This window comes from Monodelphis domestica, chromosome 1 (assembly GCF_027887165.1).
Source record: "Monodelphis domestica isolate mMonDom1 chromosome 1, mMonDom1.pri, whole genome shotgun sequence".
NCBI lineage: Eukaryota > Metazoa > Chordata > Mammalia > Didelphimorphia > Didelphidae > Monodelphis > Monodelphis domestica.
Window position 1 is genome coordinate 722690977 of NC_077227.1, and position 24151 is coordinate 722715127.

At 37.8% G+C, this 24151-nt stretch overlaps 1 protein-coding gene across 3 annotated transcripts; it reads right to left on the reverse strand.

The window, feature by feature from the left end:
• Positions 1-367: 367 nt before the first annotated feature.
• On the reverse strand, positions 368-22406 carry LOC107648922 (zinc finger protein 850-like). 3 transcript variants are annotated; one of them, XM_056813009.1, is made up of 5 exons: positions 21994-22398; positions 21643-21718; positions 11098-11224; positions 10298-10393; positions 368-8904 (listed from the first exon to the last, which is right to left on the reverse strand). In XM_056813009.1, the coding sequence occupies exons 2-5, from the start codon at positions 21676-21678 to the stop codon at positions 6533-6535; spliced, it is 2631 nt and encodes an 876-aa protein (XP_056668987.1). In that variant the 5' UTR covers positions 21679-21718; positions 21994-22398; the 3' UTR covers positions 368-6532. The 3 variants fall into 3 exon arrangements, with proteins under 3 accessions (XP_056668987.1, XP_016283607.2, XP_016283608.2); XM_016428121.2 differs by having other exon boundaries at positions 21643-22406; XM_016428122.2 differs by lacking the exon at positions 10298-10393 and having other exon boundaries at positions 21643-22398.
• Between the last annotated feature and the right edge of the window lie 1745 nt (positions 22407-24151).

Here is a 24151-nt window from a genome sequence, read left to right on the forward strand (position 1 = left end):
TGTGGGAGGGTGTAAACTCTTATCAAAGGATTCACAAATTCCTGACTGAGTTAAAAGGGTGAAGCTCTCCAAGTTGCTTTTGAACTCCCTTACTGTTAAGTAGGGGTGTTTTCAGTTTTGGTTGATCAATTCAAAAGTAGGCAAGGGGAAAGCTAATCCTATTTTCACAAGAGAGAGTTCTTGTCCCAAAAGCTGGAATCTTTGGGTTTACTGAACACTATCTTGCTGAGGTCATTTACCCCTAGTCTATTCCACTGATCCACCCCTTCTGTCTCTTAGCCAACCATATTGTTTTGATGACCACTGCTTTATAGTGCTATGCCTCTTCTCTCTTGGACACGCAAAACAAATGCCTTATAGTCTGGAATTCCCAATGCAGAGGCTGAGAGTATTGCTCCTTTTAATTTAGTAATTGCTTACAAGCATTCTGCTGTTAATTTCAATGGCTCTGTTACAATGTCTCTTTTCAGCTCTGTGGTGGTTTTGTTATTTCTACATAGCACGGTATCCATTGCTTGCAAAACCATGTCATTCCTAGGATAGCCCTTAGCTGCTTTTTTATTTTTGATGCAGTTAGTTTTTGTCTGCAATTCTTTCCCCAGAGATATATCTAGACTTTTCTGATAGTACAAATCCCAAATATTCCACTCTAGGTAGACAACATTGCCCCTTTGATTTTGAGATCGTGTCCCCTTTTAAATAGCTCCATCAGAAGGTGCTTACTATCCCTTTGATATGCTTTAGCCGATGGAGAAGCTACCAACAAGTCATCTACAAAGTGGGTAAGTCTGCTCTCACTAAATTGAATATTAGCATGGTCTTCTGTTAAAATTTGGTAGAATAATGTAGGACTTTCGACATAATGTGGAAGACACCACCACGTGTATTATGTGCCCTTCCATAGAAACACAAAAATCTTTTGGGAATCTTTGTGAACGGGGATGAAAAAGAATGCAGAACATAAATCTACCACGGTAAAATGCCCATAAAGCCTGGGATGTCTGTGGGAATTTCATAAACATGAGTCTTTTTTTGCATCTGGGTCCTCTAAAAACAGTACTGGGAATAAATCTAGTGATTTCTCTGGCAGTTCCAGAGAAATCTCACCTGGAGGACACAATTGTTGCCCACAATTTATACAACCAGACCCACCCCACAAGACTCATTGTGGAGTTGGGCATTAACAAAAATGAATGTTCCACAGACAATGGCCCCACAGATACCACTTTGGTTGGCAGCTTTTTCACCTCAAAGGGTGTCCCTGAAATCCCCACAACCTTCATTGATCCCACAGAGTTATAATTTTCATCTGGCGAATTTTTTAAGGCTGATTTGGAAGTCCTGGTGTGTAGCAAGCAGTAATAAAGAATATTTCCCACTTTTAATGTTACATGCAGTTCAGAGCTGTTCAGGGGAGAGTGGACTGGAATCATTGATATAATTAACTCAGGATCAGGAAAATTATATCGTTCATCCTGTCCTTCACTCTCTAAATTTTCTATTTCTATCTTTTCATTATCAATGTCTACAAAGCCATCTCCCCTAGAAAACCTTCATAAATGACCCTTCCAAGATTCTTGTTTTTGTATGTTAGCACTAACCACTTGTGAATATTTTGGGCATGCCCCATTCTTTATATATGTTTGCATTACTTTAGCCTGGTTATCACTAATATCTATCCTGGAATGTATTTGGAAAAGCATTTCATCCATTCTGGTATGCACCATATCTAAAACCATTGCCTTAGTTTCCCCTCAAATTATTTCCATTATTCCTAAAGTTATTGGAAAATATCTCCCATTCTGCCTTTACACTTGTCCCCAATATCTGCAATCTCTTATCAAATGTCCATTTCTCCCACACATGTAACATCATGTACTCTGAGTATTAAAATTTCTTTGTTGATCATTAAAACTGCCTTGGTGGTCTATATTCTTTCACTATGGCTATAGTTTTTTCTTGTTTCTCCACTTTTTCAAGTTTTAATTTCAGATTTCTTATCTCTTTCCTCAGTTCCTCAATAGCTCATTATTTGCTTCTTCATGTTTCTCTATCAGCATTGTAAACATAAGGGGCAACCCATCTCAATTCATTTAGCTCCATCTCATTCCAACCACGGCATTGTTATTTAAAATAATTTCTCACTACAGGACAGGTATTTTTTACAAACTGCCCCCTTAAATACCTTATTCCTTTTCTCATTATGTCAAGTCCTATGTATCTTTCTCTGAGGTCTATCAGTCTATCCATAAAAGTAGAGGGCATTTCTCCCCTTTCCTGCTTCACTCACTCAAACTTAGTCCAGATCCCTGGTCTGTCAGAACAATCTTTCATTGTTTGAATCACTGCCTGCCTTGCTTTTACTAGTTGGTCATACCTGTATTGAAAGTTAACTTTCCAGTGTGGATTAACAAGAGGCCAGTAAGGGGTGTGGCAATTTTCATTGGTTTCTCTAACAGTCTTTTCTTTTTTCCTTTTTGTAAGAAGTTTATCCATAAGAACTTGAAAATCCAGGCAATCAGGGTCAAACTACTTAATTGTCTTTTCAAATTTTTTGATGACTGCTACATGTTTCTCCTCAAGTGGAGTCCCCCTTTTTAAAGCTGTCTCTATCAGCTTGGATGAAGTCCTTATGATATTTAACATTTATAAATTCATGTTCAGGGGTTATCACTGGGATATTGTGTAATGGGAAAAACCCTCCAATATTGTTATTCAATTCCATAGTTTCTTTTTCTAGCTTAGTTCCTTTTAGCATTTGGTCAATCTTTTCTAGCTTAAGTACAATGTTTTCCAAGTAATCAATTTTCATGTCTCTTTGTCCTTTAGTTGTTTTTTCTTTCATATCTTGACTTGTGAGATGTAATAGATTAACATTTTAAGAATAATTCCTAAGAGCATTCCACAACCACCTAGGGTTGTAAATACATTCAGTATGGATTTCAGGAATGGTATCTCCCTCATATACATACAGGTATCTTCTTTGGAAAAATTTGGGTCCTATTCCCTAGACTCATGTTGTTGTTGAATATAGTTACTTTTGATTTCTTTCTGTGAATGCTACCCCTCTGACTCACTCTGACAATGCCTCTAACAGTTGATACACAGCTCCCCCTGTGGTGCTGAAGGGAAATGTTCTCTGTAAATCAGACTAAACTCTGTATTTCTCAGCTTTAAAAAAACTATCTCTTTTTAGGATCTTTTGTCCTTATTGGCTCACCACTTGTTATGTTAGAAATTATTGATCTTATTGATTGATGTCAATAATCTTTGACAAGATACTGCCTATATTGTGAATCTTAAAATTTCTCAGACTTGTGAATTCTCAGACTCTACCTTAGAACATTTGGTTAAGACAATTCCCCATTTTAAACAATTAAGGGGCTTAGTCAGGAATGTGAGAACTCTAACATGACTCCACCCATACTTAAGCATACTTTAGGGGAAGATAAAGTTGTAAATTCCTTACTGAACAATGAAAAAGTACTTAACCCATACTTATAGTGAGGCAAAAGCCCTTAAGCTAAGTCTATTTTTAGATCTAATACAAAAAGGTGCTAAGTACCTATAAAGGTCAAATTAATCACTAAAAGGTCAGGCAACTTGCAAACTTGCAAGGGACAAGCTTAACAAAAGAGGTTTGAAGTTTTAGTCTACTCAGGTGTGAATTACTCAAAAGTTTAGTCTACTCAGGTGTGAATTAAGAATGGTCAGTCCTGTGAAAACGTCTACTGTGATTGGTAGATGTGAAACTTAGGGGAGGTGACATAGGAGAAAATTCTCTTTAAAAGGAGGTCAGAAAGGCCTCTGGAGTTCAGCTTGCCAAAGCTGAATTGGAGGGCTCAGTGGCTGAACTTAGTTGAGCTGAGGAGCTGAACTAGTGGGTCTCTCTGAACACTAGAATCTTGCTTGGGACAAATCTTGTGGTGAGTGGATAAAAGACTGACTGATCTCTCTCTTAAGGCTAGGCTGGCCTAGCCCTTTTTTCATTATTTCCTCTTTCTCTCTCCCTTTCATTAATTCCTTAATTTGTATTAATTAAAATCTCTATAAAACCCAGCTGACTTGGGTATATTTAATATTTGGGAATTTTCCCATGGCAACCACTATATTTTTTTATTTGAAACCATATTTTTAAGGTCACAGTTTAAGGCAACCACTCTTTTGTATGTCACAATATGGAGAATCAGTTGTTTGCAGTTGAGAAATAGGTTGGATGGGCAGATGATAAATTCTGCTAGAGACTGGTTATAAAAAAAATCCCTACTTCTTACTAATTAGGAGACTATAAGGGAAAGGATAATGAAATGGGTATTGATAGGAGAGGTATTTCCCTAAAGATTTCTAAACTAAATCCCAGAACCCCAAAATCTTCTCCAGGAGGGAAGTCTTCATGATCACCAAGGGTGATTCTCCTTAACACTACTCTTAAATATCTTATTAATCCCCGGAAACTGGCTATATACCTACCTTAAAGCAAATATATGTTTATAATTAAATTCCTTTCCTTATAATTTATCTCTAAGATTCAGCTCCTGGCAAGCTGCTTTATTCTGCCGCCTACTGATCCCCTGCAGTCTCATGGGACACAGCCAAGCCAGTTTCTCTCACAGATGATCTGTTTTTCAAGCTTCCTCCAAATCTCTGGGTGTTTCCCTCAAATCAACTGTCACCAACTCTTCCAAGATTTTCCAGAGGGAAAAATCTCAATCCCCAAAAGAGTGACAGTCATTTCCAACAGTTCCTCCTAGGAGCAGCTGGGAATTCTTTTTCCATAATCTCTTGAGAATTTCTCTATCTGGGTTAAAAAGCCCACAGTAATTTTCCTGTTCATGCATAGCAGAGACAAGGAAAAAATCCTTTCTCAGGTATTTATTTCCCAATGTTCTAATTATGTTCTATGCCTAATCAATATTCATTTGATCTTTTACAGTATGCCATCACTATCACATCCCAATTTGTTTTGCCAGTTCCCAATTGATGGACAATTCCTCAATTTCCAATTTTTTGACACCACATAAAGAGCTGTGTTAGATATTTTTGGACATAGAGGTCCTTTATTTTTGATGTCTTTGGGATTCAAGCTATTGGAGAGTCTGGGCGGATGCAGTTTTTTAGCCCTTTGGACATGATCTCAAATTGTACTTCAGAGTGGTCAAACAATTGTGAATCAGTGTCTCTTTTCCCACATCCCCTCCAACATTTGTCATTTTTCTTTTCTGTCATATTAGCCAGTCTGACAGGTGTGAGGCACTATCTCAATCATTTTAATTTTAATTTCTCTAATCAACAGTGTTTTAGAATACTTTTTGATAGCTTTGATTTCTTCCTTTGAAGAATCCCTGTTCATATCCCTTTATCACAATAGGAATCTCATGATCTTTTTACATGTGTCATTAATTAGATGTCAAGGCATTGGCTCCCTCAAGAAAGTCATAATTCCTTCCACTGTTTACCTTCATTTCACTGAATTTCTTCACTTTGATATTCAGAGCAAGTAGGAAGAAATCACATTGTTTCAACAAGTCACAGGCCCTTGTTTTAATTATATGATTCCAAATCTATATGGTTCATGGTGGCTACTCTGATGAATAAACAAAAGCAGCAACAGCAACATCAGGAACACAGCTCAGATCATGATACTTTCCTCAAGGAGTCAAAAATTATTTACCACACATCAGGCTCATCTGATGGACAAGAGGTCATCCATAAGCCTCTTGGATGCAATTTATAGAGGGATGAAAGTTGATACCAAGACTTTCCCGATACCACTACCCACACCATATCTTCTGGTTCAAACAGTATAACCTATATCTCTCAGAAAGTCCATCAGGGACTAATACTAAATCTGCCCCATCAGAGGTCTCTGTAGGGAGGGCACATTATCTCCTTCTCTCATGATGGCTAAATGAGGACTCTGAACTGTACCCAGGGGCTCAGACTAGGCTCATAGCCTAGTCAGTTGGAGAATCTTTCCACATTCATAAGGAATATATTATGAATTCTCTCATGGGTAAAGGCCTTTCCACATTGATTATGCTCAAAAGTTTTCTTTTCAGAATGAATTTTTTGATGCTGAGGAAATTGTTTCCACCATCTGGGGGTTTCCTCACTCTCGTTACATTCATAACATCTCTCTCCAATATGAATTTTCTGATGGACAGTGAATTGTATCTTCTAAATGCATTTTCACATTCACTACATTCATGTTTCTTTCCATTAAGATTTCTTTGATGTAGAATAACCCCTGAGTTTTAAAGTCTTACCATATTCCTTCCAATCATAAAGAATAAGTCCAGTATGAATATTCTGATATACAGGAAATAGTAACTTACTCCTAAAGGCTTCTACATTTACTACATTCATAAGATTTCTCTCCAGTATGAATGATTTAATTTTTAATAAAAGGTGAGTTGCAATAGAAGGCCATCCCATATTTCTTACATTCAGGGGGAAAATGTCTCCAGGAAGAATTCTCTGATGAACATAAAAGTGTCGTCAGCCAAAAGAGTTTCCCTCATCCATTACACTCTTAAGGCTTCTCTCCAGCATGAATTCTTTGATGTCGAGCAAGTTGTATCTTCAGTTTGAAAGTCTTCCCACATTCATTACATTTATAATGTCTTTTTCCAGTATGAATGCTCTGATGTTGAGTAAAATGTACATTCCGGCGGAAGGTCTTTCCACATACATTACATTCATAAGGTTTTTCTCCAGTATGAATTCTCTGATGCACAGTAAGCTGTGACTTCTTCCTGAAAGCCTTCCCACATTCACTACATGTATAAGGTTTTTCTCCAGTATGAATTCTTTGATGTTGAATAAGTCCTGAGTTGTAAGGGAAAGCTTTCCCACACTCTTTACATTCATAAAGAATCTCTCCAGTATGAATTCTCTGATGTACAGTAAGTAGTGTTTTACTTCTGAAGGCTTTTGCACATTCACTACATGTATAAGGTTTCTCTCCAGTATGAATTCTTTGATGTACAATAAATGCTGAGTTGTAAGGGAAAGCCTTCCCACACTCCTTACATTCATAAAGCATGTTTCCATCATGAATTCTCTGGTGAACAGTAAGATGTTTCTTGCTCCTGAAGGCCTTTCCACATTCACTACATTCATAAGGTGTTTCTCCAGTATGAATTCTCTGATGTACAGTAAGCTGCGACTTCCTCCTGAAGACTTTCCCACATAAATTACATTCATAAGGTTTCTCTCCAGTATGAATTCTTTGATGTCGAACAAGTTCTGAGTTGTATGAAAAAGCCTTCCCACACTCTCTACATTCATAAAGCATCTTTCCAGTATGAATTCTCTGATGCACAATAAGTAGTGTCTTACTCCTGAAGGCCTCCCCACATTCACTACATTCATAAGGTTTCTCTCCAGTATGAATTCTTTGATGTACAATAAATGCCGAGTTGTAGGGGAAAGCCTTCCCACACTCCTTACATTCATAAAGCATGCTTCCAGCATGAATTCTCTGGTGAACAGTAAGATGTGTCTTCCTACTGAAGGCCTTTCCACATTCACTACATTCATAAGGTTTCTCTCCAGTATGAATTCTCTGGTGCACAGTAAGATGTTCCTTCCTCCTGAAGGCCTTTCCACATTCACTACATTCATAAGGTTTCTCTCCATTATGAATTTTCTGATGTTTAATAAGATCTGAGTTGTGATAGAAGGCCTTCCCACACTCCTTACATTCATAAAGCATGTTTCCAGCATGAATTCTCTGATGCAGAGTAAGTTGTATCTTACTCCTGAAAGCCTTCTCACATTTACTACATTCATAAGGTTCCTCTCCAGTATGAATTCTCTCATGCACATTAAGCTGTGACTTCCTCATGAAAGCCTTTCCACATTCACTACATTTATAAGGTTTTTCTCCAGTATGAATTCTTTGATGTTGAATAAGAACTGAGTTGTAGGGGAAAGCCTTCCCACATTCTTTACATTCATAAAGAATCTCTCCGGTATGAATTCTCTGATGCACAGTAAGTAGTGTCTTCCTTCTGAAGGCCTTCCCACATTCACTACATTCATAAGGTTTCTCTCCAGTATGAATTCTCTGGTGCACAGTAAGTTGTATCTTACTACCAAAAGTCTTATCGCATTCACTACATTCATAAGGTTTCTCTCCAGTATGAATTCTTTGGTGAACAGTAAGATGTGTCTTTCTCCTGAAAGCCTTTCCACATAAACTACATTCATAAAGTTTCTCTCCATTATGAATTTTCTGATGTTTAGTGAGATCTGAGTTGTGATAGAAGGCCTTTCCACACTTCTCACATTCATAACAAATCTTTACAGGATGAATTCTCTGATGCACAGTAAGTTGTGTCTTCCTACTGAAGGCCTTCCCACATTCATTACATTCATAAGGTTTCTCTATAGTTTGATGATTAAGATGTGAGGTGCAATGGAAGGCTTTCTCAAATTCCTCATTTTCATGAAGAATTTTTTCAGTATGAATTCTCTGATGAACATTAAGTTGCATGTTACTCTTGAAGATCTTACCACATTCACTGCATTCATAATGTTTCTCTCTGGTATGAATTCTTTGATGTTCTAAAAGTTCAGAGTTGCAGAGGAAGGCTTTCCCATACTCCTCATATTGATGGGGAATCTCTGGAGTATGAATGCTCTGATGTACATGAAGCAGTATTTTCTGCCTAAAAGCTTTTCCACATTCATTACATTCATACAGTTCCTCCCCAGTATGAATCATCTGATGTCGAGTAAATTCTGAGTTCCAGTGGAGAGCCTTCCCACACTTCTTATGTTCATAAAATAATTCTCCCGTATGAGTTCTCTGAAGCACAGGAAGATGTTCATTGTTCCTGAAGATCTTTGTATATTCACCACATTCATAAGGATTATCTCCTGTAAATTCTTTGCTTTCTGAAAAGAAGAATAAAGAGCTAATTAACTAATCTGGCCTCTAATTCCTTTTCCCAAGGATCTTATTTGCTCAGAGGTTTTAAAGCTATCTTTATGCTTTTCCACTAGTCTTTCACTAAGGATCACAGTTTATCGAATGTGAAAAGTATGATTACTCAGAGGAAATATATGTAAATGAATCACTTAGGGCAAAGATGGAGACATGAAGTAAACAGAATAAAGACTATGAAGAAAAGGGGTCATCTAAGACAATTGCTGCTATAAATTTCCTCTAAAATTATATCTGCTTTGTAAGGAATTGATTCAAATTTGTAAGATGAAGACCTAGAAGTATTTCTCTTAAGGTAAATTATTAAATCTGAAACATTACACTCTGGTAGTCAAAGAAGTAAAAATGAAAACAATTTGTAGGAATCATTAAATAGCTATCAATTAACAAAGATACTTTCAGATGACAACATTTTTTGATAGTTAATCTGAAATAAGTACTTATTAAGATGCAGTTGCCATTTTTCTGAAAAATAATGAAGCAATTTCAGACAAGGCTATGAAACTGTTCATATCCTTTGACCCAATGATTTCACTAATAGGCCTATATTAAAAAATTATTATTGAAAGCAAACAAAGATCTCACTTAAAAATGATCACAAAAGCGATTGTGAAATAGTAAAATATTAAAAATGTATAGGTCCAATGATGGGGTAATGGCTAAACAAGTCCTACTATATGAATATATTATATCACCTTTATGGATGTAATTTCAAAGCATAAAGAAATCAGAGTGACAAAATGACAGACTAAAGGTGAATTGGATTGTGATTACATACTTTAAAAATTAACATCAGCAAAGTAACATAATCATAAAAGCAACACAGAAGAAAATGTAAGAAGGTGACAAAAGCAAAAAGGAAAAATTTTAATATTTTATGTAATGTTTTATAAAGGAGAATGAACACATATAATACCCGGTGGAATTGCATGTCAACTACGGGAAGGGTGGGGGGAGAGAAGGGAGGGAAAGAATATGATTCTTGAAACCAAGGAATAATGTTTTAAAATGACTAAATAAATAACTTACAATGAAAAAAATAAAATAAAAAGGAGAATGACTTCATGTAAGCAAGGCAGGAATATGCAGCTTAAGATAATTTCCAACGAACAGAAAAGAAATACCTCCCCCTAACTCAGGCAACAATTTCTTTTAAGAATGGAGGTACATTTGAATAAAGAAAAACAACAAAATGTAATGAGTTATGAAATCTCAGCTCTTCTGAACAGGCCAGAGAAGCTTTAGTAAGGCCATTTTGTTCAATATTTTATGAGAGCTTTGACCTAAAATGACCAACAAGAACTGTAGTTTGCAATGACTCATACTTAGTTTTTATGTAGTCACCTGGACAGTTGTTTCTTGGAATATCTGCCTCTGGCCTCCAAAATGCTTCTTTTCTTTCCAAATGGTAGATCACATCTGGTTTTGAAACTGCAAATCCTGTTCATTAAAAATTTAAAAAGGGCTAAAAAAAGGATAGTCGTCTCATAATCCTACCACAAATTAGATAACTGAAATATTTCTTCCAACTCTTAGCAGAAAGGTGGGAAAATCATAAAGCTGCAGAATTTACCTTATAACATCAAAGGCACTGGTAATGCTAGCTGATTATGCCTGAGTTTTTTCAACCATTGTTAAGAGAGAGAGAGAGAGAGGTAGGGAAATTGTTAGGGGAAGACTTACATTAAAAAACCATTCATAACACTTAAAAGACTTCATGACTACTTTAAGCTCTCTTTGGGAAAAACAGTAGACATGATGGAAAGATTGAAAGGATACTAGTGAATGATATTTTATATTTTTAAGGAATAGATTACAGAGTAGGCCTGAGGAAAAATAATTCATTTGACTCATTCCTGGCTTAGACAATGGGAATACTTTGTGTATAATGATACTTACACTAGGATTAATGGACAATCTTGGACTAGAAGTAAAAGAGAGGGGAAGATACATTCTCAAGGATAACAATATATCAAGAATTCAATTTCCAGGCATATTGGCAAAAACCTTTTTCCTGGAAACAGACTACACAAGTACTCTGTCTTTTAGCTACAAAAGAATTAGGAATATCTTCCTTTTGTATGCCAAAATCTTCAAAATTTCCAAACTATATATCAAGACTCCAAAGAAGAAGCTGTTCTTACCCAAAGAGACCAAGTTCCTATAGTTCTCCAACATCACATGCCTGTACAACTTTTTCTGAGATGGATTCAAATGTCCCCACTCCTCCCAGGTGAATTCCACAGCCACATCCTTGAATGTCATTGATTCCTGAAACATCAAAAATATTTGTGCTTATCTAGGTATAGCTCTGACTGTTATGAAGCTTGAAAGTAAACTCCTTGCCAATAGGGATTGTTTCATTTATTTATTTGTCATCCAATACAGTTTCTGGTTCATTTTAGAATATATTTGGAATTATGTCCAAAGGGCTATCAAAACCTTTGATCCAGTAACACTATTACCAAGTCTGTTTCCCAGAGATTTAAAAAAAGGGGGAGGGGGAGGGGAAATGGACATACTTGTACAAAAAATATTTATAGCAGCTCTCTTTGTAATGGCAAAGAACTGAAAATTGATGGGATGTCCATTTATTAGGCAATGGTTGTACAACCTGTGATACTATGGTGATGGAATACTATAATTATAAGCACGATAATATCAGAAAAAGCTGGAAAGATCTACATGAACTGAAGAGTGAGGAGAACATTGTTCACAGTAACAGCAATACTGTCTGATGATCAACTGAAAGACTTAAGTATTCTTATTCATATAACGATTCCTGAGAATTCTGAGGGAATTACCACAAAGAATGTTATCTACCTCCAGAAAAATAACTGTTGGAGTCAGAATGCACATCAAAGCATAGTATTTTTCACTTTTATTTTGAAGTTTTGGTTTTATATGAGTATTTTCTGACAATGGTTAATATGGAAGTATATTTTATAGAATAATATATATAAAGCCGAGATCAAATTATTTACCACCTTCAGGAAGTGAGGGGGTTGAGAAGGAAAAAGAAAGACAATTTGGATCACATAAGTTGGGAAAATGTATGCTGAAAATTATTACATGTAATTGGGAAAATAAAATATTTTAAAAAGAAAAGAAATAAATATAAATTTAAAAACCTCCAATGAAGGAGGATGCCACAAAAAATAAATAAAATAAAATGTGGTGCTTTGAAATGAAAACAAGGTATTCAACGTTCCCCAAATCAAAAGAGCAAAGGGGAGCAGGGGGAACTACCATCTCCTGATTAAAATGTTTTTTATAACTGAAAAGAGAGTTAAAAGGACCGTTATTTTCTAATTCCTTTATTTAGAAGTGCAACTTTTTCATTTTATAAGTTAGGGAAGTGAGGCCCAGAGAGGGAAAGCAACTTGCTTATTAAGGTCAAAAGAAGAATAACTGGCACATGTGTAACTGAATCTCAGATCCTCTCAACTCCAAATCCACTGTACCAGACTTCTATACCCTTTCTTTATGACCAGATCAAGGCCTCAACTAAATGTATACACAAAAACATTCATCAGAGGCCTCCTTGGGATAGCAAAACACTGCAAACAAACTTAATTCTCACCAATAAGGAATGGCTAGGAAAAAATGGTATATGGACAATGGATTGTTTTCATACAACAAGAAATGATATAAGAAGAATTCTGAGAAGCACTGGAAAATGTGCATTGACTAATGTAATATGAAATAGACTCAACAGAACATTGTACACAAATACTGTGTGTATGTATATTTTTTACAAATGTCTCACACTATTCCAGCTAACCCATCATTTTAAATGAGCTAGTCTGCTTTTTTCCAACCCCAACAACATCATGCCCCTAAGCTGGGAACCTTATTGCATTTCCTCCTCCTTTATACTTCCTTTGGTGTACTGTCTTCCCTCATTAGATTATGTGAAGATTGGATTTAGCTATCTCCTGATTGTAACAATGAAGATACTTAGCTCTTTCTGTATTGTGAAGATAAAGTTGTAATCTCCTGATTGTAACAATAAAGATACTTAGCTCTTCGTTTATAGTGAAGCTAGAATTGTAAGCTATAATCCATATCATCCCCAGATCTCTGGCCAACTTGAAAGGATAAATAAAGTATGATTGGAAAATTGTACATGGAGACTCATTTGAAATGGCCTGAAATTCTACCTCTGGCCCTATTTTATCTCAGAAGCAGACCCAGAGATGATTTACACATCTCACCATTTGAGATTCTATTTGGGTATACATCTATTCAGGCACAACCATTTACCCCTGCCTATACCTCATTGTTCAGAAGGGATACAACCATTGCTACATATATCTCAGACAATTACAAACAAAACTGAAAGAACTCCATGACTCTGGAACTGCTTTTCAAGTAGGTCCCATAGACTTCTTGCTTCATGATTTAAACCCAGGTGATAGTGTGTATATAAAGAATTTTAAACGTATGGGGTCAACTGAACCTGCTTATGATGGACCATTCCAAGTCCTATTAACTACACTGACAGCTATTAAAATTGGGGAGAGGGACTCATGGATTCATTGTAGCCATGTAAAATGAGTACCCTCTGTTGGAAATGAATAATCGACTATATTGGTAGTATTTAACTAATATGTAAGACTTCCTTATTGATGGATCTGTACTATTTTATTGCACTTTATTTGTGCCATACAGTATTTTTTCCTTCTTTCTCTCATTTTTTTTTTGCATTTTAAGCACATGTAATTGTATTGAAAAGATTTTCTTTTAACTATTTTTGATTTTTGCAATAAGCTAAGATATCCATTTACTTAGCATAAAAATACCCAAAAAGCTTTAGACTATGGAAACCTGCCATTTATTGATAAATATTATGGGACTATTATTTATGATTGTGGATGATTCTAGGGATCAAAAAAGGAGCACAGATTTTATCTACATAGTGCCATAGAAGCACAGATTTAGCCTGAAAAGTGCCAAAAGAACACAGAGGTCAAAAGAAACCATTCCATGTGGGATTGATGAATTTCTACGCCAATATGAAAGGACTTGAACATAGTGTGAGACTCAAGGTTGTGGTGCTTGAAATATGTTTAAATGCAGGACTCCATGAACAACACTCGTAAAATTCTTTCTATGAAAATACCTAACAATTGGCTAGTCTGGCTCCCCTATCCCTGAGAAATGAAATATCAGACCAGGAAATGACACTTCCCTACCACACCAAAAATTCAAGTTCTTTTTTTCTCTTATAGTGTGGTAACTTCCTGTAGTCTTGGCTGCAAATGGGTAAGTGAAATATTACTGTATTCTGTCCTACACACCTGTGGGATAAGATAAAAATTACTTTAATTGGACCCTAATACAAGGGCCTGTTATGAATTTATTCTTTTTATTTATAAAATTTTTATGAATAGTTTTTGATATTTTGATTCCGAATTTTGAATTGTTTTCTCTCAAAGTTTAATTTTTTCTTCCATTTATTTATTTTTCTTTTATGTTTTTGATTTTTTCTTTTGATAATTGACTCATACATGTATTCATTAATCACCTCCCACTTCACATTCCTAAAATCTCCAATAAAAGTTGGGGAACATGTGCGAGACTCTCTCTTGCCTCCCTTACACCTTTTGATCTCCTCTCTTGATCCTGCTCTTAATCCTTTTACCTTTTTTGATCTTTTGTTTCTTGCAAGGCTGTCGCCCCCATACTTCTAATTAATTCTCTGGCACCCTTGTCCATGACAGGTATTACGGAGCTCCTTTCTCCCCACGTGTTTTCCTGTTCCTCATACTTCTCATTAATTCTCTGGCACCCTTGCCCATGGGAAGTATTCACAGAGCTTGCGACTCCCCATACTTGTTGTTTCCGAGTCTTTATTCCTGTGTCTCTCCCTCTATCTATATTATCTATTCATCTATTTTTCCTCCATTCTCCTTCTCAGGTCACCACCCACAAGTATTTTATATAGGAATTGCAGGTGGTTCCTATACCTACACTACTTCAAAAAGATCCAGAATGAACTTTTGAGTGCAATCGATTGAACAAAAGGGGACTGAACATTTACTGAAAATGTACAATTTTATGCCAAAGGGGACTGCCCCCTAATTTGACTTTTTTGCCAATGTGCCTAGCAAAACATTGGTTTTTCTTTTTCTCTTTATCTCTAACTATTGTATAATTTCCTCTTAGAAAGTGAAGTATTATATACATTTTTAGTTAGAAGTGTTTTAGGACTATATGTTAAATTATTATTATGTTAAATGAACAATGGGGAGACAAGTCTCCCAATGATCATCAGGGGGGATTGAAAATGATCTCCTTCTGCCTTTTGGTTCTCTTTTTAAAGATCTTTTTCTATTGTGTCACTTCCCCTAATTTTCACATCTACCAATCACAACAGACGCTTTTCTCCAGAACTGCTCATTCTTTAGTTCTCACCTTCTTTGGTTAGATTATATCTTTTTGGGTTACTTAACACCTCTTTTGTTAAGTTCACCTTTTGTAGTTATTTAACACCTTTTTGTTGTTAAAATTTAAAAATAGATTGTAGCTTACAAGTCTAGCTTCACTATAAAGGAAGAGCTAAGTACCTTCATTGCTACAATCAGGAGATGGCTAAATCCAATCTTCACAATGCCCCCTGATGATCATTGGGAGACTAGTCTCCCCATTGATCATTTTATATATATATATACACATATACATATACATATATATATATATGTATATGTATATGTGTATATATATATATATATATATATACACATATATATATATGGCACTATTCAGGTTAAGTCTGTGCTCCTTGTTTTTATCCCATTTCTGGAATCAGACACAAACATTAATCACAGCTCCATAACATTTTATCAATAAATTGCAGGTTCCCACAGTTTAAAGCTTTGGGGTATATCTATATATCTATATATCTATATACACATACACACATACATAAAACATTAATGCAGAGAGAAAAAAATTTAATTGTATGTACCTTTAGTACAAGAAATGAGGAAAAGGGTGAAAAAATCAAATATTCTAATCAAAAGAAAAGAAAAGCAATAAAAAAATAAGGGAAAAAAATCAGGAATTTAATGTGTTCTCAAAAAACAGTATCTACTTGTCAATAGATTATCTCCAGTGCATGTGATAGGATACAGTCAATCAGTCTCAACAGAAGATGCTTTCTTTACATGTGAGCAATGAATCCAAGAGTCCTTCTCTCCAACCTTTATAGATATTGGAGTAGTTAACAATATTTGGAATGGTCCTTCCCAGGAAGGCTGAGTTGGTCCAGTACGCTGGAAATTCTTAATATACACCTTGTCTCCTGGGTTCAGGTCGTTAAGTGAAAAGTCTAGTGGTCCGGCTTGTACTGCAGCTCCAGATTCATGGAGTTCATACAGTTTGTGCTGTAATTCCTGTATATAGGAAGCAATAGTAGTATCTCCCACTAATAGTGATGTATATGCTGGGGAGAAAGGTTTAGCCTACATAGATGGATGTCCAAAAAGCATCTCAAATGGTGAGATGTGTAGGTCTCCTCTAGGCCTGCTTCTAAGATAAAATAGGGCCAGAGGAAGAATTTCAGGCCATTTTAAATGGGTCTCAGTACATAATTTGCCAATCATAATTTTAAGTTCTTTATTCATCCTCTCAACTTGGCCTGAGCTCTGGGGATGATATGGAACATGGAATTTTGGAGTTATCCCCAAGCAAGAATATATTTGATTTAAGACAGAATCAGTAAAATGACTTCCTCTCTCTGAATCAATATGTGCTGGCAGGCCAAAGCGAGGAATAATTTCTTTTAAAAGCACCTTAGCAACAAAAGTCGCTGTGGCTCAGGTCACAGGAAATGCTTCCGGCCATCTGGTCAGTTGATCTATTATGACTAGTGTGGAAAGGAAATAAGACTGACAGTTTGTGGGGGAAGGGGCAACTGGGAGTGGCAGCTGGGTCTTGTGACTAGCACTTCCTTCCTGCCGAGTTGGGGCTTGCTTCCTGGTGTTGGAGGAGAGAGGAGCTTGTTCAGCCCAGTCTGGTGTGGTGTGCCTCTTCTTGGTTCAGCCTGAAGATTCAGGCCCAATTGCTTCTGAAGGTTAGAATTGTTCTTGTTTGCTTTCTGTCTACTGCTAAAATTCTAAATTAGACAAAACTGGACTGATCTAGAGTAGAGGGGAGTGGGAGAACCCTCTGCCAGCCTCTGGCCTGGCTTAATTTCTGAAGCTGAGGAAAGAACTCCAATCCCAACTGGTTATTAAACTTTCTATTATTTGAATTCACAGTCAGATAAGTGGACTATCTTTTTTGGTAATAGAGGGAGCTGAACTTCAGTTCAGTCATTCCAGGACAAACAGGCCTTATCGGACCCCTGCTGCTTCATCTCAGCAGGGTGCATCTCCCTCCCTTGCCTCACCAAGCAATATACCCTCTCTCCCCTTAACTCCTCCATACCCTATACAAACCTCCCATTATCCCCATTTTTCCAATCCTATTTCCTTTCCCAATAAATATTACACACAAAATTTATAATGTCTGGCCTTTGGCATTATTATGAAATCTATCTGTAGGTGTTCAAAAGGTGAGTAAGCCAGAGGACGCTCACCAAAGGCTTTGCCACGAAAGGTGTGCTGGTTATATGTCTGGCAGTGTGAACCTTAAAAATTCCCAGACCCTACTTCATAAGATTGGGTTAAGACCATTCCCCATTTGGGCAGTGAAGGTACTTGATCAGGAATGTGAGAACTCTACTTCACCATACTTAAGCATGCCCCAGGGGAAGATAAAGTTGTAAACTCTTTGCTGAACAATGAAAGATACTTAAACCCATACTTATAGTAAGACAAAAAAGTTCTTAAGCCATGCCTATTTTTGGATATAATACAAAGGGCTGCTAAGTACCTATAAAGGTCAGGCAACTTGTGAACTTACAAGGAGCAAAGAGGTGAAAACTTACTCAGATATTCTAGTCTACTCAGGTGTGAATTACTCAAAAGATTAGTCTTCGTAGGTGTAAACTAAGAATTGTCTGTCCTTTGAAAAACGTCTACTGTGATTGGTAGATGAGAGAACTTAGGGGAGGTGACATAGGAGAAAATTCCCTTTATAAGGAGAGAAAAAGCTGAGTCTCAGGACAGTCAGAAGAATCCCTCTTTGGAGAAGGATCTCTGGCTGAACTGGTGTCTATATTCTTGCTTGGACAGATCTTGTGGTGAGTGATTAAAGACTGACTGATCTTTTCTCTTAGGGCTTAGGCCTGGGTTGGCCAGGATTGGCCAGGGCCGGTTTATCCCTTTCTCATTATTTCCTTTTTCTCTCTTTCTTTAATTCCTCATTATATTATTAATTAAATTCTCTATAAAACCCAGTTGACTTGGGTATATTCATAATTGGGAATATTTCCCTGGTGACCACCTTATATTTGATTTAAAACAAGATACTGTGGTGAAAACATATTTTCTGCGGTCACAATTTACTCATCCACTATTATATCTACTACAATTTAAGTCTTCCACTATTTTAATCACTACAGTTTATGACAACCAACTATTTTAATTATCACAGCAGGTAGAGCAGGCTGAACCCACTTTAGAGCAGTGGTTCTCAACTTTTCTAATGCCGTGACCCTGCAATACAGTTCCTCATGTTGCAGTTACCCCAAACCAAAAAGTTATTTTGGTGGCTACTTCAAAACTGTAATTTTGCTACAGTTAAGATTCGGAATGTAAATACCTGATATGCATTATGCATTTTCATTGCTACAAATTGAGAGGTTGAAAACCACTGCTTTAGAGGCTATGGTATTATACTGGGGGCTATTCATACTCTCTTGACAGAGTCCACAATGCCCTGGGTACCAAAGTGACCATTTTTATGAACAGATTGGCAAATTTGGTGATAGAAACTTCTAGGGAGCAGGGGTTTTCCTTCAGATGACATCCATACTCCATTAATCTGGTTTGCTTTAAATTTTTGTTTCCATTTTTCCACTTCCTTTTCATTATAGGAAAGTGATAAATTTAAATCATCAGTGGTTGTTAATGTTAAAATTAATTCAGGCCCTTCTATGGCCACTAGCTTTACAGCAGTATCTGCTCGATCATTTCCCCTAGAGACAGGGTCAGTGTCACCTGTATGGGCAGAGCAATGAACTATAGCTAGAGCTTCAGGCAGCTGGAGAGCAGAAAGAACTGCATTAGCTATGGATTTTCCAGCTGAGGTTAAAAATCCTCTCTAGAGTCATAGCATCCCAACTGAGTGACAAACACCAAAAGCATATCTAGAATCCATAAAAATTGTTGCCTTTTTACCCTTGACAATTTTACAGGCATGTTTCAGAGCTATGAGATCTGCCCCTTGAGCGCTAACATTAGAGAGCAGTGATGCTGACCACTCAGTGGCAAATTCTGTGACTATAGCAGCTCCAGTGCAGCCTATGCCATCCCTCATAAAAGAAGAACCATCAGTAAATAAGACCAGATCTGAGTTGTTTAAGGGAGTGTCCAAGAGACTATCTCATGGCTTTACTGCCATGGATACTAGTGTTTCACAACTATGTAATGGTTCTCCTGAAGTTGGTCAATCTGGAAGCAAGGTGGCAGGGTTAAGGGTTGAACAGTGTTTCAAAGGTAATGTTTTCATTGTTTAACAAGGTTATTTCATACCTTGTAATTCTCTGATCAGAAAATGCCTGTGTTCTATGTCTTAGCAACAATGCTTCTACCTCATGCGGGCACATAATTAAAATTCACATAGGACAGGTTCAATATTAGGAAAAGTATAAACATAACTGACCATATCAGTAACAAAAACAATAAAAATCATATTAAATATCAATGGATACAGAAAAAGCTATTGATATAATATAATATCCATTCTTATTAAAAGCACTAGAGGCTATAAAAGAATGCATACCCTATCATCCAGTAATACCATTATTAGGTCTGTATCCCAAAGAAATAAAAAAAAAGGGGGGGGGAATATACTTGTACAAAAATATTCATAGCTGCTCTTTTTGTGGTGGCAAAGAATTAGAAACTGAAGGGATGTCCATCAATTAGGGAATGGCTAAACAAATTCTGGTATATGTTGGTGGGTGATGGATTAATATTGTGCTGCAAGAAATGATGAACAGGATGATTTCAGAAAGAGCTGAAAAGACCTACAGGAACTGATGCAGAATGAAAAAAGCAGAACAAGGAGAACCTTGTACACAGTAATAGCAATACTGTAGAATGATCAACTGTGAAAGACTTAGCTTTTCTCAGCAATACCATGATCCAGAACAATTCTGAAGTACTTATGACCAAAAAGAGAGGATCACAGAAAGTAAAATGATGAATTTTGATCACATGAAATCCAGGTTCTTCAAAAACAAAAACAGTGGTGCTAAAATTAGAAAGCAATCAGGAAAAAGGTTTTATAGCAATTTCTCTGAATAAGGCCTCATTTCTCAAATATAGAGGGAACTGAGCAAAATTTATAGTCATTTCCCAATTGAAAAGTTGTCAAAGGGTATAAATAGCACTTTTCAGAAGAAGAAATAAAAGTTATCAATAGTTATATGAAAAAATGTTCTATATCACCAATTAGAGAAATTCAAATGAAAACAATTCCGCTAAGTCACCTCTCACCTATCAGATCAACTAAAGAGTCAGAAAATAAAAATGATAAATGCTAGAGGGGAATGTGGAAAAATTGGAACACTACTGTACTGTTTGTGGAGATGTAAAGTGATCCAACCATTCTGAAGAATAATTTGGAACTATGCCAAAAGGGCTACAAAACTGTACATACCCTTTGCATCAGAAATGCTACTACTAGGTCTTTATCCCAAAGAAACAAAAGAAAAACAGACCTACATGTACACAAATAATTATAGCAGTTTCTTTTGTAGTGCTAAAGAATTAGAAGCTGAGGAAATGTCTATGAATGGGAAATAGCTACACAAGTCCTGGCATAAGATTTCAAAGCAATACTGCTATGTTATAAGAAATGATGAACAAAAAGATTTCATTCTTTTTTAACCCTTAACTTCTGGCAAGCAGTAAGGGCAAGGCAATTGGGGTTGTGACGTTGAACCTAGGCCCTCTCTACCCCAGGCCTGGAACTCTTCCACTGTACTACCTAGCTTGAGCAAAAGGATTTCAGAAAAGCCTGTGAAGACACGTCTGAGCTGACAGAAAGTGAAGTGAGCAGATACAAGAGAACATGGTACAGTAACAGCAATATTGTAACAATGATCATTCCTGAAAGATTCAGCTACCGTGAACAACATAATGATTCATAGAAAACTCCTAAGGACTTATGATAAAAAAAGGAAGAGAGAAACTGATGAATTTCGAGTGTAAATTGAAGGATGGTATTTTTCACTTTACTTTTCTTTTTTGCAACATGACTAACATGGAAAGGTTTTCCATCATTTTCCCTACATAATGAGTATCTGGTTGCTTGGCTTCTCAATGGGTGGGGAAGTGGCTCCAGGAAGGGAAAAAATTGGAACTCAAATTTTAAAAATAGTTTAAAAACTCCCAAAGTAAATGTAATATTTTTGTGGAGGATACATAGATGATCTCTATGTAACTTTTAGCCCTAAATATATGATTCTCAGAAAGGCACAATTTCTAGAGTGAGAGCACATGGAAAGAAATGTGCCCAAGGTGTCTGACCTGAAGTGGAATTTCAGGAAAGAAGCAACTGGCACTTACCTGGGGGAGCATGGCTGGCAGGAGCACAGGGGCCATCCCGTCCTTCTCAGGACTCCCACCTCCTGGGAGAGTGTGGCTAATGAGGAAATGAGCACTATGAGAAGCAGGGCTCAGGCTGGGCTTCCCTTCCTCACAGAACACAGATCCCCACTTCTCCATTGAGGGGTTTGGGAGGTTCCAGGGAGGAGGCTTCGGACAGGACTAGAAGGAAACAGTCCTTGCTCTCCTGAAGGTGACTGTCTGGAGGACAGAATCTCTTTAGGGATAAAACAGAACATTCACAAGGTAGTGCTTTCAGGATGGGGAGGGCCCTGATCAGTGCTAGGGAAGGGTTCCTGGAGGACGTGTTACCCAGATGATGCTGGGAAGAGGAGATGATGGCTCAAGGAGTAAGGACCAAAGCTCGGAATGGCAGATACCAGGACGTCACTGCTGCAGATTCTTTGTACAGTAGGGAGGACTCAAACTTGGAAGAGGAGGACCCAGGATCACGTGACGAGGAGGTAGCTGAATCCGGGTCCGCCACCAAATGTCCCCAATCTGCTTCAGTGCTTTCGCGCCCCACCGGGCTCTATTCACCCTGAGGCGAAAGCTTCTCTCTCGCTTCCCCTACCAGCCACCGGTGCTCCGCAAGCGTCGCATCATCGCACTTCGCCTTTGCCTAAACCTAACCCCGTTTTGGACTCCCGCACATTCCGCCCCAGGTCGGGCAGGGAAAATTAGGTGAAATAGCCACTGGGAAGCAGGGAAACTGCAGGGAGGGCGGGGCGGAAATGACGGAAGAGGGATGAACCAATCACCGCTGCTTTGACCTTGGAAAATAAGTTCTAGGCGAGCGATGCCTTCTGGGAATTGTAGTCCAGTGGCTGCGGCATCTCCTGCGCATGCCTGGAACTCACACGTCATCTCTTCCCTCCAGGCTTTTCCTGGCCAGGAACCCTGCCCGCTTCCTCTCCTGTACTTCTAGGCTTGATCTCCTGAGTTCTGGTTGCTGCCAGGATTCCCAAATCTCGGGATTTCAGACCTGTGATGTGGGCTGGGGGTTGGGTGGAAAGAAATTCTTTCTCCTGGAAGTTGTGTAAATTATGTTAATACGCTAGAGATGCCCTTCCAGATTCGGAGCGAATTGGAGAAACTGACTATCCTTGTCACAAATTACAGCCCGACTGGGTGGGCTTGCCCTGTCTCCTTCCATGCCAGTCCTCAAGGCCTCTCTGGGCAAAACTCCCAAAATAACTAGCCAAAATACTTGGCCAGGTCTGGTCCCACTCCTCTCTGGTGGAATTTATCTCTTGGCCTCAGCGAAAGTCATTGTATTGCCCAAGAAAACCTCGGGACTGAGTCACTTCATACTGTCCCGTGGTCTTGGGCTAAAATGTCTGTGCTCCTCCTTGCACTTGGGAATCTGAACTCTGCCCATAATACCCGGATCCATCTCTGGATCTACCCCTTCCAGGCCATTTCCTGCCTCTTTTCACTAAGAATTGTAAAAAAGTAGCTGCTGATCAACTACTAAGTGCTAATTTGTATCAGATTGATTTTTGCACATGTATGTCATTGCTTAATAAAGATTATCTTGATTTCGAAGTATCCTCTCTCTCCATTATCTCTTGGTTTGTGGAAAGTGAGATAGAGGTGCTCGGGGTCTTAGCCAGCTCCAAAGTGTTTGCTCCCCCTATGAGGGAAAGAGTTCTAAGTTTCATAGAGTTTGTGCCTCAGTTTACACAAATCGAATTCATATGTGTGGGCTGGGTGGGAAGGGGGAGGAGGAGAGGGAAAGAACATAAATCATGTAACCATGGGAAACTATTATAAATTAATGAAATAAAAATTTTCAATTAAAAAAATATCTAATTCAGCACTGCAATCATTCCTACCAACTGTCTGTATATTAGGGCCGCCTGTCAGTACAAGTCCACCAGCACTTATCAGATACCCGCTGAGTGCCTGGAGAATTCCCCAAGGACATAAGGAGGGAGACCTGAAGGAAAATCATTTTTCTGGAGAATGAAAACAGGAATGTCTGGTGGATGCCCAAAGCACTGTGCTGTGCTTCCTTCCCTCAGCTAAAGGGTGGGGGTGAGGACAGGTCAAAGAATCAGGACAGCAGTTGGCAAAGGACAGGGGGAACAGGTCCAAGGGGCTAAAGCCAACAGTTGAGAAAGGAAGGACAGCAGAAAGGCTGGCTTGGGATTAGGTTTTTTTTTGTTTGTTTTAAAGCTAGGTTGAGGGAAAGCAAAGGACCAGAGCAGGGCCAGGGCCACTGATGGGGATGGATGCTATAAGCCACCTGACAAGGGACAGGCAGCAGAACCATTCCATCTTTAGGCTTCTGTTTTCTCTGTCCAGGACAATGACCCAAAGTAAGTAAATATTGAGAGCCTTTGGCTGTGCTGAGAGAATTCAAGTCATTTGGCCTAATTAAAAATAGCTCCCTGAACCTTCCCAGCACAGCCATCTACCTGTAGCAATTCTCAGACTTCACTTCCCTTAGGGCAGCACATGACAT

Excerpts from the sequence above, each read along its gene's own strand:
- LOC107648922 (XM_016428121.2), bottom strand. The coding sequence starts at position 21,801 with ATGGAGAAGTGGGGATCTGTGTTCTGTGAGGAAGGGAAGCCCAGCCTG. Across the intron at positions 10,394-11,097 it reads TAGGAACTTGGTCTCTTTGG|GATTTGCAGTTTCAAAACCA; the intron begins GTAAGAACAGCT and ends TTTAATGAACAG. Across the intron at positions 8,905-10,297 it reads TCCAAGAAACAACTGTCCAG|AAAGCAAAGAATTTACAGGA; the intron begins GTGACTACATAA and ends TCTTCTTTTCAG.